The 12,409-nt window shown below is 42.3% G+C and overlaps 1 protein-coding gene across 6 annotated transcripts in view; it reads left to right on the top strand.

Moving 5' to 3' along the window:
- The window catches only part of LOC115112400 (liprin-beta-2-like), a 35,557-nt gene extending 25,138 nt beyond the window's left edge, over window positions 1-10,419 (top strand). For all 6 annotated transcript variants that reach the window (XM_029639439.2, XM_029639438.2, XM_029639443.2 and 3 more), the window contains 14 exons: window positions 1,348-1,472; window positions 1,702-1,769; window positions 1,884-1,944; window positions 2,092-2,133; window positions 2,324-2,453; window positions 3,884-4,019; window positions 4,179-4,307; window positions 6,045-6,195; window positions 6,938-7,049; window positions 7,224-7,312; window positions 7,926-8,048; window positions 8,206-8,331; window positions 8,518-8,706; window positions 8,903-10,419. In XM_029639439.2, coding sequence (XP_029495299.2) covers window positions 1,348-1,472; window positions 1,702-1,769; window positions 1,884-1,944; window positions 2,092-2,133; window positions 2,324-2,453; window positions 3,884-4,019; window positions 4,179-4,307; window positions 6,045-6,195; window positions 6,938-7,049; window positions 7,224-7,312; window positions 7,926-8,048; window positions 8,206-8,331; window positions 8,518-8,706; window positions 8,903-9,106 — 1,685 coding nt within the window. In that variant the 3' untranslated portion in view covers window positions 9,107-10,419. The remainder of the gene's footprint in view (window positions 1-1,347; window positions 1,473-1,701; window positions 1,770-1,883; window positions 1,945-2,091; window positions 2,134-2,323; window positions 2,454-3,883; window positions 4,020-4,178; window positions 4,308-6,044; window positions 6,196-6,937; window positions 7,050-7,223; window positions 7,313-7,925; window positions 8,049-8,205; window positions 8,332-8,517; window positions 8,707-8,902) is intronic.
- The last annotated feature ends 1,990 nt before the right edge of the window (window positions 10,420-12,409 follow it).

Genomic DNA, 12,409 nt, shown 5'->3' with positions numbered 1-12,409 from the left:
CACAAGGTTTTCACACACTTGCTGGTATTTTGTCCCATTCCTCCATGCAGATCTCCTCTAGAGCAGTGATGTTTTGGGGCTGTTGCTGGGCAACACGGACTTTCAACTCCCTCCAAAGATTTTCTATGGGGTTGAGATCTGGAGACTGGCTAGGCCACTCCAGGACCTTAATGCTTCTTACGAACCCACTCCTTCGTTGCCCGGGTGGTGTGTTTGGGATCATTGTCATGCTGAAAGACCTAGCCACGTTTCATCTTCAATGCCCTTGCTGATGGAAGGAGGTTTTCACTCAAAATCTCACGATACATGGCCCCATTCATTCTTGCCTTTACACGGATCAGTCATCCTGGTCCCTTTGCAGAAAAACAGCCCCAAAGCATGCTGTTTCCACCCCCATGCTTCACAGTAGGTATGGTGTTCTTTGGATGCAACTCAGCATTCTTTGTCCTCCAAACACGACGAGTTGAGTTTTTACCAAGAAGTTATATTTTGGTTTCATCTGACCACATGACATTGGGAGAATCTTCTTCTGGATCATGCAAATGCTCTCTAGCAAACTTCAGACGGGCCTGGACATGTACTGTCTTAAGCAGGGGATCACGTCTGGCACTGCAGGATTTGAGTCCCTGGCGGCGTAGTGTGTTACTGATGGTAGGCTTTGTTACTTTGGTCCCAGCTCTTTGCAGGTCATTCACTAGGTCACCACGTGTGGTTCTGGGATTTTTGCTCACCGTTCTTGTGATCATTTTGACCTCACGGGTGAGATCTTGCGTGGAGCTCCAGATCGAGGGAGATATTCAGTGGTCTTGTATGTCTTCCATTTCCTAATAATAATTGCTGCTTACCTATTGCAGATTCAGTCTTCCCAGCCTGGTGCAGGTCTACAATTTTGTTTCTGGTGTTCTTTGACAGCTCTTTGGTCTTGGCCATAGTGGAGTTTGGAGTGTGACTGTTTGAGGTTGTGGACAGGTGTTTTTATACTGATAACAAGTTCAAACAGGTGCCATTAATACAGGTAACGAGTGGAGGAGAGAAGTTACAGGCCTGTGAGAGACAGAAAGCTTGCTTGTTTGTAGGTGACCAAATACTTATTTTCCACCATTTGCAAATAAATTCATTAAATCCTACAATGTGATTTTTCTGGATTTTTTTTCTTCTCATTTTGTCTGTCATAGTTGAAGTATACCTATGATGAAAATTACAGGCCTCTCATCTTTAAGTTTGCGAACTTGCACAATTCATGGCTGACTAAATACTTTTTGCCCCACTGCATAATGAACTGGAGAGAGCAGAACATTTCCATTACTCATGATGGTATGAAGCAATGACACTCTCTTTCTTTGATAGCTCCACCCACTATCCTCTCAATATCCAATGAGAGTACTCAATCGAGCAGCAGTGAGGAACGGGAGCATGGAGTGGTGATGAGGACAGTTCCTTCCAGTGTACTCCCAGAGAACAAAAAGACTGAGGTGGGTCAGAGGAAGGGGAATGTTCAGATAGGGGGGAAAAAATGGTTTTCTCAGCCCCATACACTGACAATTACTCCAGTTTTCAGTGCACAATATGAAGGTAGAAAGTGCCTTTTGGATTAAAACATGTTTGATCCTGCCCAATATGGTTCAGAAGCCTCATTGTCACAATGCACTACCGTCATATTCCTCGCTCCCTGTCCTCATCTCCGTCTCTGCTCTGGTCCAGATGTCCTTCAGCAGTTCATCCCCACAGCTCGTGTCCCATCTGCCAGCCCAGAAGGAAAGAGAACTCTGGTGAGACTCTGGGAATAGAATGCCTTTTCTGGGACTTCTTTAAGAGCTCTATGGGGCTGCACTAACCAATATATTCATTGTAAATTGAATAATCAGATAATATATTTTTATCAGGACACATCCCCGACTTTTATCAAGCAGTATGGACAACCTACAGAATGGATCTGCATTGAAGGTAGTGGGGACATTTTCACTTGACACCATTTACTGCCCAGAGTGAGAATATCTGACTAGAAAGGCCATTACACTTTTCTCCCCAATCTGTATCACAGCACTGACTCCTTGTCATCTAATGACTGTTCTTCACCTTTCCTACCTCTAGCATGTAGTGGTGATTCCTGTAGAGGCTGAAGTGTCTACTGAGGTATTATTACTGTGAACAAAACTCTTCACTTTCATATCTAACCATTACTGTTCTTTATTGTGTTTGGGTCACACTTCTGACCACATTGTTTTGTCAATTAGAATTTTATAGAAAATAAATCAATTAATCAAAAGTAACAAAACATTTTCTATTGGTCTAAATGTTTCATTAGTCTGTGTTTGTTCTCCAGAATAGGCCTGTAGATAACCGATGCCAAACCCTGCCGGTGAAGGCCTCCTTCCCAGAGCATAATGGAGAGGGAGAGTGCAGTGAGACACAGAGCCAGAGGTCTCCAGAGGGGAGTGAAGACGGAGACTCAAGTAAGCCTAAAGAAGCATTAACCCCCCACCACCACCACACACACACTGTCTATTAGTGCCCCTTCTGGCCCCTTCTACAACACAGAGCACAAAGCCTCAGATAGCTGATCATTTTGAGACCGGGAAAATACACAGGTCTCTGATCAGTGGCTAGTGGCACTTTGATCAAAGCCAATAGAGGCGAGGCCCCAGCCGGAGCAAAGGTTTTCAGGGATATTCCTGACTGCCTGACATATACCATGTTCACAACCCCACCCTCTTTCTGGTCGACCACACTGAACCCAACCCCATCCTCTCTCTCAGACCACACTTACCCCAATTCCACCTTCTCTTTCTAAATGACCACGGTCCACAACCCCACCCTCTCTCATGGACCACACTCACCTCAACTCCACCCTGGACTTTGGAGTGGCAGGAATCAAGTCCATGAGTATATGATCCTCCCACAAAATGAATCTATATTGGCCTCCCAGCTGTGACTGGTGCCATATTATGGATGCAGTGGTGGGATTTTGTGCTGTGCACATAAACAGGCACAGGCCCAGCAGCTGGAACCCCTTTCTATGTGCTCTCACTCCTTTTGGGTGGTCGGTTAGAGCCAAAGGCCTCCAATACAAACATGAGAAAGCAAAGCTCTACCAATCCCATAGTGGGCCTATCAGTGAGTCTTACTGGGGTTCGACACATATCGAAAAATACATTACAGACCAAATAGTTTACCATTGACATACAGATCATGTTAATGCTTTTCAATGCGTGCGTGTGCATCTATCAGTTACATACATGTCTGTACATGCACAAGTAGGTCACATGGGGGAGAGAAGTTGTGCCGTGAGATGTTGCTTAATACATTTTTTTGGGTGCTCATACGATGGAAGGGAGTCATGCATTCATGGCTCATGGTATAATGCTGTACATTTCATTTAATTTCTTCTGGACCTGGGGACTAGGAAAATGTCTGTCGGGTTAAATGTGTGTGTCAGTGCTCTGTGTAAGATGACAGCATACAATTTGGAATTTCCAATACATTCATGTTCCTTATATTTCAGGGGTATGTTCACGTAGGGTGTCCATGGCACTAGTCTGAGTTAATTAACATGTTTGTGCTATTTCTCTTCACAGGCTATTGGCAATAAACATAATTCAGTCATTAAGATTCAAGTCTTTTTGAAGGTTCACCGCCTGTATGAAACTTTTTTTCACCAAGATAACATCAGCTATTTGTTTTGCAGTCATGGAAAGAAATACATTTTTTTGAACGAGTTGATTGTTTTTATTCTTGCATTGCACATTTTCAAAAGAAACTCAAATTAAAGCTTAACCAGAACCTTTGCCCAGATGTAAACTTCCGATTTTAAATGTTTCAATGATAGATACACAACTAGAAAAGAAAGATCATTTTTTGTTGATCTTTCCCCCCCTTCTTACAGGAAAGACAGAGAAAATGGACGACACCTCATCCTCTGATCTTTCACCCCAGTCTTCAGGGGCGGATTCAGGTCAACGGACTATTGGCTCACCAGAACACTTGAAGAACAATAACAGTATCAGAAAGCTCTGGGGAAAGTGAGTGGTATATATTCTTTAAATATATTTTAAAAATAAAATATATACAGTAGATTGAGCATATACCTCAAATGGCAAGCTAAGGAATGTGAATGACGCCCAAGTCTTGAATATTATGTACAGTATGTCTATGAAATCAAATACGGTCCTCTCCTCCAGGATCAGGCGGACCCAGTCAGGGGGTCTGCATGGGGAGGACCTGGAATCAAACCAGTTTAGGAGAGGGGGGCTGCGTGCCACAGCGGGGCCAAGACTGACCCGGACCCCTGAGTCTGGCAGCACTGTTCGGTAAGACTGGATTTGGGGATAAATCCTTGACACCACCTAATTCCCCAATAGATTATTGGCATGAATTAACAATGTAGTAACATTTCTACTAACCTTAACCCCTACTCTAACACTTATTCTAAACCTAACCGTAACCTTAGCAAACAGTTGCTTATCAACAGATGACTTGTTGATAGTATGACCATCTATACAAATAAAGTGTGACCAACCGCCTCGATTTGGTCTTATGTATAACAATTTGAAATGGTGTTTTTTTTACATTACATAAAGATAGCATAACTGGTTCATTTTAACACCAATTCACCCATTCATTTAATATATATATATATATATATATAAATCTAGAATACCAGGGAATTAAAAGCAGCTTTCTAAACAATGATTTTGCTTAGTTTCTAGCTTGTTAGGTGTAAACGGCACAGTGAAATGGTTACTTGCATAGTGGAGTCTTTTGTTGTGACTTGTAGCTAGCTAAACAATGAACCATAATCCCAACTCATAACATTACTATCCTGCATGAATCTACAGGTAGCTAAAGCTAACAAATGAGCTAAGTTCAATGTTAGTCTATAACTAGCAATGCAAATAGCTCTGAAATATGAAAACATTACTACACAGATCATACACACAATGTTAGCTAGCTAGCTAACACTACCCTTTAACGGGCAATGAAAACGACATTCTAACAAAATTAGAAATGTAGAATATCTGAAAATGTAGCTTGCTAGTCTCCCTTACCCGTATACATGGATGAATGCTTCTCCCTCTTTGTCACAAATGCCATGGTTGCCCTTAGTTTGAAAATGTAATCCAGACAGGTGTTTCATTCAACAGCCTTCCTTGTTCTCTTTGGCTCCCTCTGCATTTGCAATCAAACGCCATCTCCTTAGCTATCATACTCTGCTTCCACCAGGCATTCCACTGATTTAAAAACTCGGTCCTCCAGAAAGTGGAGAGCCTTAGCAACACTTGTGCAGATATTTGTGATATCTTTCAAAAAAGCCACTTTAGAAAGGATTACCTAGACATATTTAGCAGCTTATGTTATAGACAGAAGACTGCTACATGACAGCACAATCGGAAATCATCTCAGCATGTCCAGCCCAACCATTCTCTCAGCCAATCATGGCTAGCGGCAGGTAGCCTGGCGTGTAGGAGCGTTAGGCCAGTAACCAAAAGGTTGCTGTATTGAATCCCGAGCCGACAAGGTAAAAATTCCAAAGCGCCGAAGACGTGGCTGTCGATTTTAAGGCAGCCCTCTGCACCTCTCTGATTCAAAGAGTTGGTTATATGTGGAAGACACATTTCAGTTGAGTGCATTGTTGTACACCTGACTAGTTATCCCCTTTACTGTCTTTTCCATGGTTAAACCAACTCTGCTCGTAATTGAACAAAAACTTAAACATTTTACAGACGGCATACAGGTTTGTTTTTAAGGCACATGAAAGTTCACATGTTCCAGAAGGCATTTCTGCCAAAAAATGCTTTTGAGAAGAAAATCTATAAATTCCATTCAAATACCTCTCCTGTGAAGTAGTGACGTTACGAGATACGCCTAGTTTCCTGAAATGAGTCACATATGTTTGCTACTGCACCTGTTTCAATATAGGGCATACTGTTCATATCGTATAGATGTTGAATAGGCCATATACAATATATGTAGACAGAACCTTGTTTTGCTTCTGTGTTCTCTCTCTCAAGCATTCTTAATCTAACTTCTCTCATTCTCTCTATCAGGGATATGAACACACCATTCAGCCAGTGGACCAGAGAGCAGGTGTGTGGTTGGCTGGAGGATTATGGTCTAGGCCAGTACGTCAACCTGACCCGGCAGTGGGTCGACAACGGACAGACGCTCCTGTCCGCAAGGCCACAGGACTTTGAGAAGGTTAGCTGTACATAGTCCATCTGTAAATAGCCCACCCAATCTTACATAACTCATCCCCATACTGTTTTTATTTTATTTACTTTTCTGCTCTTTTGCACACCAGTATCTCTACTTGCATATCATCTGCTCATTTATCACTCCAGTGTTAATCTATTAAATTGTAATTATTCGCTCCTATGGCCTATTTATTGCCTACCTCCTCATGCCTTTTGCACACAATGTAGACTTTATTTTTAATACTGTGTCATTGACTTGTTTATTGTGTTATTGGCTTGTTTATTGTTTACTCCATGTGTAACTCTGTGTTGTTGTCTGTCACACTGCTTTGCTTTATCTTGACCAGGTCGCAGTTGCAAATGAGAACTTGTTCTCAACTAGCCTGTAAACTAGCCTCTCAACTAAACTAGCCTCTCAACTAGCCTACCTGGTGAAATAAATTAAATAAAAATTGTTAAAGAATTGAGGGAGAGAGTTGCTACTCTGAACTTAAAAACATACAGAATGGTTGCTTGTATGGTGTCTATATTAGGACAGCCTCAGGGTCACAAGTAGGTTGTCAGTCACTCAGAACTTCTCAGTCTCCGCAGGATTCCATATGGACACTGTGTTGTCATAATACTCTCTGGAGAACATGTAGCACTGCAGGAATCAGGATCATGTTCTGAACATATAAACATTGATTGGTAAAACCTTGTATGTGTTTGAGAACTTTATTTTAATGTACTTTTGTCTGTGTCCACAGGAAATGGGTATCAATCACCCGCTACACAGGAAGAAATTACAGCTGGCTCTAAGGGGGTTCAGTACTAAAGCCCTGGAGAAGTCCTCTGAGCTGGACCACATCTGGGTTACACGTACGTCTACAACTTAAACTGTACTATTAAAATCTACTATATTCAGACATGACCAGAAATGTCATATTTGAGATGCACAATGAGTCAACTGCATTGTCTGTAGGATATTTTGCTGGAAAATGGTCCTTGTTTAAAAGGAAGTTAAAATGGTTAACTCTGATTGGTGACATGCAGGATGGTTGGATGACATAGGTCTTCCTCAGTACAAGGACCAGTTCCACGAGGGGCGAGTGGATGGCAGGATGCTCCAGTATCTCACCGTGGTAAGGCTAAACAATGTATTTTTAAGTGAATCGTACAAGAAATGTTGAGTGTAAATGCTCTCATTTGATATCACCATTTATATATAAAAGGGTTCCCATACAGTGAATACGCCCTAGCTTTCCTACTGAACTACAGGGAATACGCCCTAGGTTTCCTACTGAACTACAGGGAATACGCCCTAGGTTTCCTACTGAACTACAGGGAATACGCCCTAGCTTTCCTACTGAATTACAGGGAATACGCCCTAGCTTTCCTACTGAATTACAGGGAATACGCCCTAGCTTTCCTACTGAATTACAGGGAATACGCCCTAGCTTTCCTACTGAATTACAGGGAATACGCCCTAGCTTTCCTACTGAATTACAGGGAATACGCCCTAGCTTTCCTACTGAATTAGGGAATACGCCCTAGCTTTCCTACTGAACTACAGTGAATACGCCCTAGCTTTCCTACTGAACTACAGTGACTACGCCCTAGCTTTCCCACTGAACTACAGTGAATACGCCCTAGCTTTCCCACTGAACTACAGTGAATACGCCCTAGCTTTCCCACTGAACTACAGTGAATACGCCCTAGCTTTCCTACTGAACTACAGTCTAAATTGTTTCCCAGAATGACCTGCTTTTCCTGAAGGTGACCAGTCAGCTTCATCACCTCAGTATAAAGTGTGCTATCCACGTCCTCCACGTCAACAAGTTCAACCCCCACTGCCTCCGACGCAGGCCTGGAGAGGAGGTGAGAGGGTGGGAACCCTGAGGTGGGGGGAGGAGGGAAATGAGTGACTGAGGAGAAAAGTTGGAATGATGGATGAGAAATGAATTAAGATTTGTTTAACGATAAGATTTTACTGCTCAGTGGAGGAACTGTCTCATTTCGCTCTCTCCCTGGTCAGAGGAACCCCTCTCCCTCAGAGGTGATCCAATGGTCCAACCATCGTGTGATGGAGTGGCTTCGGGCGGTGGACCTGGCTGAGTATGCACCCAACCTACGGGGCAGTGGGGTCCATGGAGGTCTCATTGTGAGTGGACTGCACCTCAGAACCATGCAATTCCCCAAACATTTCTGAAGTGTGCAGCTGCACTCCCCCTGTCAGTTGCAGGAACACACTTTGGAAGAAGACTGGATATTCGGGATGCTGCACTTATAAATGGTTGTGTTCCTACCTGAGTGAGCTCCAGCCCTGTCCTCTACCCCTGTACTTTAGATTCTGGAGTTGCGGTTCAGCTCTGAGACCCTGGCCATGTTGCTGAACATCCCCCCTCAGAAGACCCTGCTCCGCCGCCACCTGGCCACCGCCTTCACCACCCTGGTGGGGACGCAGGCCTCTCTGGAGAAACGGGAGTATGCCAATGCCACCGGCCATGCACCCCTCACTACCGCCGCCAAAGTCCGGGTACGACTGCTGTGTGTCCATGGAAGAGGGCCTGTGATTACCCTATAATGTGCTGTGAATACTCTGTACATGTAATGACCTCTGACTAATTTTCTTGTATTCAGTTTTAGAAATAATACACAGTAGTTATTGTTCAACGTACATACTGTGTACAAAGGACCCAAGCTTAAGCTCTTGTCTTCCTGTATTATTTCAGCCCAAGAAGCTTGGTTTCACCCACTTCAGTCACCTGAGGAAGAGGAGGCCGGATGACTTGGCGGACTACATCTGCCCGATAGACAGTGGGGGCCTTTCAGCCATGAATGGGGTTTCCCACCGGCCGTACGCAGGGGTCCGAGGCCTTAGCCCCATCCTGGACAGAGAGCCAGAGAGGCGGGAGCAGGTGGGGCCCAAAAGCTGACACTGACACTCCCCTCAGCCAATGACTGCAAATCTTATGGCTTTTAACCCTGCCCCACATGTCTATGTAAACACGCCCCCGTTCTCCCTGAATCAAGGTGCTGATTTTGTGATTCGGGGAAAATTCTAACGCATCGATTTTATCACCAAATGGTTATTTGCTGGACAAGCTACAGTGTGTGTGCATATAATGATGTGGATGTACTCATTGGTTATTATCTGGACATCCTGTATGATAATTAGCTGGATTTACTTATTTACTGGATATGCTTATCAAGTAATTGACCTGGATATGTTGAAATCATGACTGACCTGACCGGCTAAATGAGGATTCATAATGTTACGGTTGTATAATGGTTCCCTTTGAAAACCGCTCTCTGCATTCCTGGATAAATGAGATGGATTCAACTTTCCCATCTTCTGCCATTGCTTCAGAACATGACCCCTATGTGTTACTGACCATTGTAGCCTTCCTCCTTACCTTGCTGGATTTAGGGTAGCTTAGCTATCAACTGCCTTTCTTGAGTTATGGTACAATGTACAAAATGAATACCAATTATATAAGCTTGTTTGATTTATTTTGTGTTATATTTAATAACTGTAAAAATTCACAAAATACAAGGTGCTGTCATAATTCAGGTTTGCACACAATATCCAACTCGGTTAGCCTATAATTATATATTGAAAATAAAAATGAGCAGGTTCTTGCTTTTTGTATGCTGCATGTTTGATAGTGTAGTTAATTTGAATTGTAGTCCTAAATGCATTATTTATAGTGGTGAAAGATGATAGGGGTACTGGTCAAACTGAACAATGTTGACTCTTTGAAGCAAAGTGCTCTTGCTGACTCCACTATAACACACATCATGGATTATAGACCATCATAATGCTACAGCGGCTTCAAACAATTATTCCACCAATGCACACCTAAATGTACAGCATTGTTACATGTATACTATCATGTGACTGGTAAGCCATGAATGCTGAAGTTTTCAGATTGCTGATTAATGGCATACACTTCCATCAGGCATACACTGAGGACAGTTCTGTCTCCAGCTCAGACTGAGAACAACCTGGTGAGTTTTAGCATTGTTTTTCAGAGAACTGAAGATATGTAATTTATCATACAGTATGTCATTTTCCCTCATGGTGTGTGTGATGCTATGGCTCAAGTTACAATGCTACAGTAGGTGGAGTATAATTCCGTATGTTGGACTACTGTTGCATACCATGCTCCTCTCCATATTGTTGCAACATTATGGTCTTCATTGTATCCTCAGGTCCATCATTAAAGTCATGCGTCTGTATAGTCTACATATGTGTTACTTCAGTGTAAAGAGAAAAAGCTGTGACCAGATTCTGCTTTGGAACTTGTGAGAAGCAAAACTCAAACCAGCAGAAAGCCCTCTGTGTGCTCACCCTCGTGAAGATCAGAAGTGGAGGATGGCTCTGAGCCATATTTTTAGGTCAAAACCCCACACCATTTATTCAGCTATGATAGAGGGAAATCGGTGGCTGTAAAAACATATATACAGTGTATCAACGCAACTTCTTGGATCAAAAATGTTATTCTGTTCCGGAAGTCACTCAATTTCATCCTTATGTCAAAAATAAATAAATCCGAAAAGGCAGATGTATCCAACAGTCAGATTGGAAGAACAAAACATGAATGACCAGTTCAGACACTATTAGAGTGCCAACATCTTAAAGTACAAAAAGGATGACCGTATGTTATCTTTATTGGGAAAGAAGTGCATGAAATAAATAGGAAAACATTCAGCGCAATCTACATTAGGACTTCTCTTGCATTTCATAATTAGTAGTTGGAGGAATGTCACGTAATTTACCGAACTTCAGACAATCATCTCACTCCTCTACTTGTCCACGACTGAATTTGTAGACATGGCAGCAAAAGTTATTCTTCGTCTGTTCAACGTGAACAATTATATCCCTGTCAAAGAATAGTTCATTACTGTCTGAAACAAGAAAAGAGGAAAAAAGTAAGTCCTGTGATCTGTATGATTGCTCTAGCACTGCCCTCTACTGGTTCAAAAAGGCAAGGACATGTCTCAGGATTGGAATCCCTTTTTATTTGAGTTTTATAGAATTTAATGAAGGAGGGATAACCCTGTTAAACAAGTATTTTACATGAAAGGCTCAGTGTAAAGGTAAATGTTTTCACCTTTTTTAATTCTCATTACAATCCATATAATATACATTGTCTATATCAAGTGTTCGACCTCGTTTCCTGGTTAGTATCTACATAACTCAAAGACCTATGCAGTTCTGTGTAGATGCATAGTGCAATGCGTTCTATTTGCTGTCTAGTTTACTAGTGCGGCACCAATCGTCAACCTAATTAATTACCACTTCTGTGTAAGTGGATATGGAGAGAAAGACCTAGAATGCATGTTGTGGATGAATTACTGTCTATGGTACATTTTCTTTCTCTCTCTCTTGCATCAGTTTACATCAGTTTCATTGACCATCACTGATGTATTAAAGCATCTCAAAATAAAATGCCTCACATTTCCAGTATACATGAACCAGAATATTGTTGAAGGTACAGAACCAGACTAGGGTTATATGACAATACATGTGAGTAGCCTGTATTTTATTTGATTTATTTATTTTTATTTCACCTTTATTTAACCAGGTAGGCAAGTTGAGAACAAGTTCTCATTTACAATTGCGACCTGGCCAAGATAAAGCAAAGCAGTTCGACAGATACAACGACACAGAGTTACCAGTCAATAATACAGTATAAACAAGTCTATATACAATGTGAGCAAATGAGTTGAGAAGGGAGGTAAAGGCAAAAAAGGCCATGGTGGCAAAGTAAATACAATATAGCAAGTAAAACACTGGAATGGTAGTTTTGCAATGGAAGAATGTGAAAAGTAGAAATAAAAATAATGGGGTGCAAAGGAGCAAAATAAATAAATTAAATACAGTTGGGAAAGAGGTAGTTGTTTGGGCTAAATTATAGGTGGGCTATGTACAGGTGCAGTAATCTGTGAGCTGCTCTGACAGTTGGTGCTTAAAGCTAGTGAGGGAGATAAGTGTTTCCAGTTTCAGAGATTTTTGTAGTTCGTTCCAGTCATTGGCAGCAGAGAACTGGAAGGAGAGGCGGCCAAAGAAAGAATTGGTTTTGGGGGTGACTAGAGAGATATACCTGCTGGAGCGTGTGCTACAGGTGGGAGATGCTATGGTGACCAGCGAGCTGAGATAAGGGGGGACTTTACGTAGCAGGGTCTTGTAGATGACATGGAGCCAGTGGGTTTGGCGACGAGTATGAAGCGAG

The sequence above is a fragment of the Oncorhynchus nerka genome, linkage group LG27, assembly GCF_034236695.1.
Source record: "Oncorhynchus nerka isolate Pitt River linkage group LG27, Oner_Uvic_2.0, whole genome shotgun sequence".
Classification (NCBI taxonomy): Eukaryota; Metazoa; Chordata; class Actinopteri; order Salmoniformes; family Salmonidae; genus Oncorhynchus; species Oncorhynchus nerka.
The sequence above is the reverse complement of the archived record's forward strand: the minus strand, read 5'-3'. Positions and strand labels throughout refer to the sequence as shown.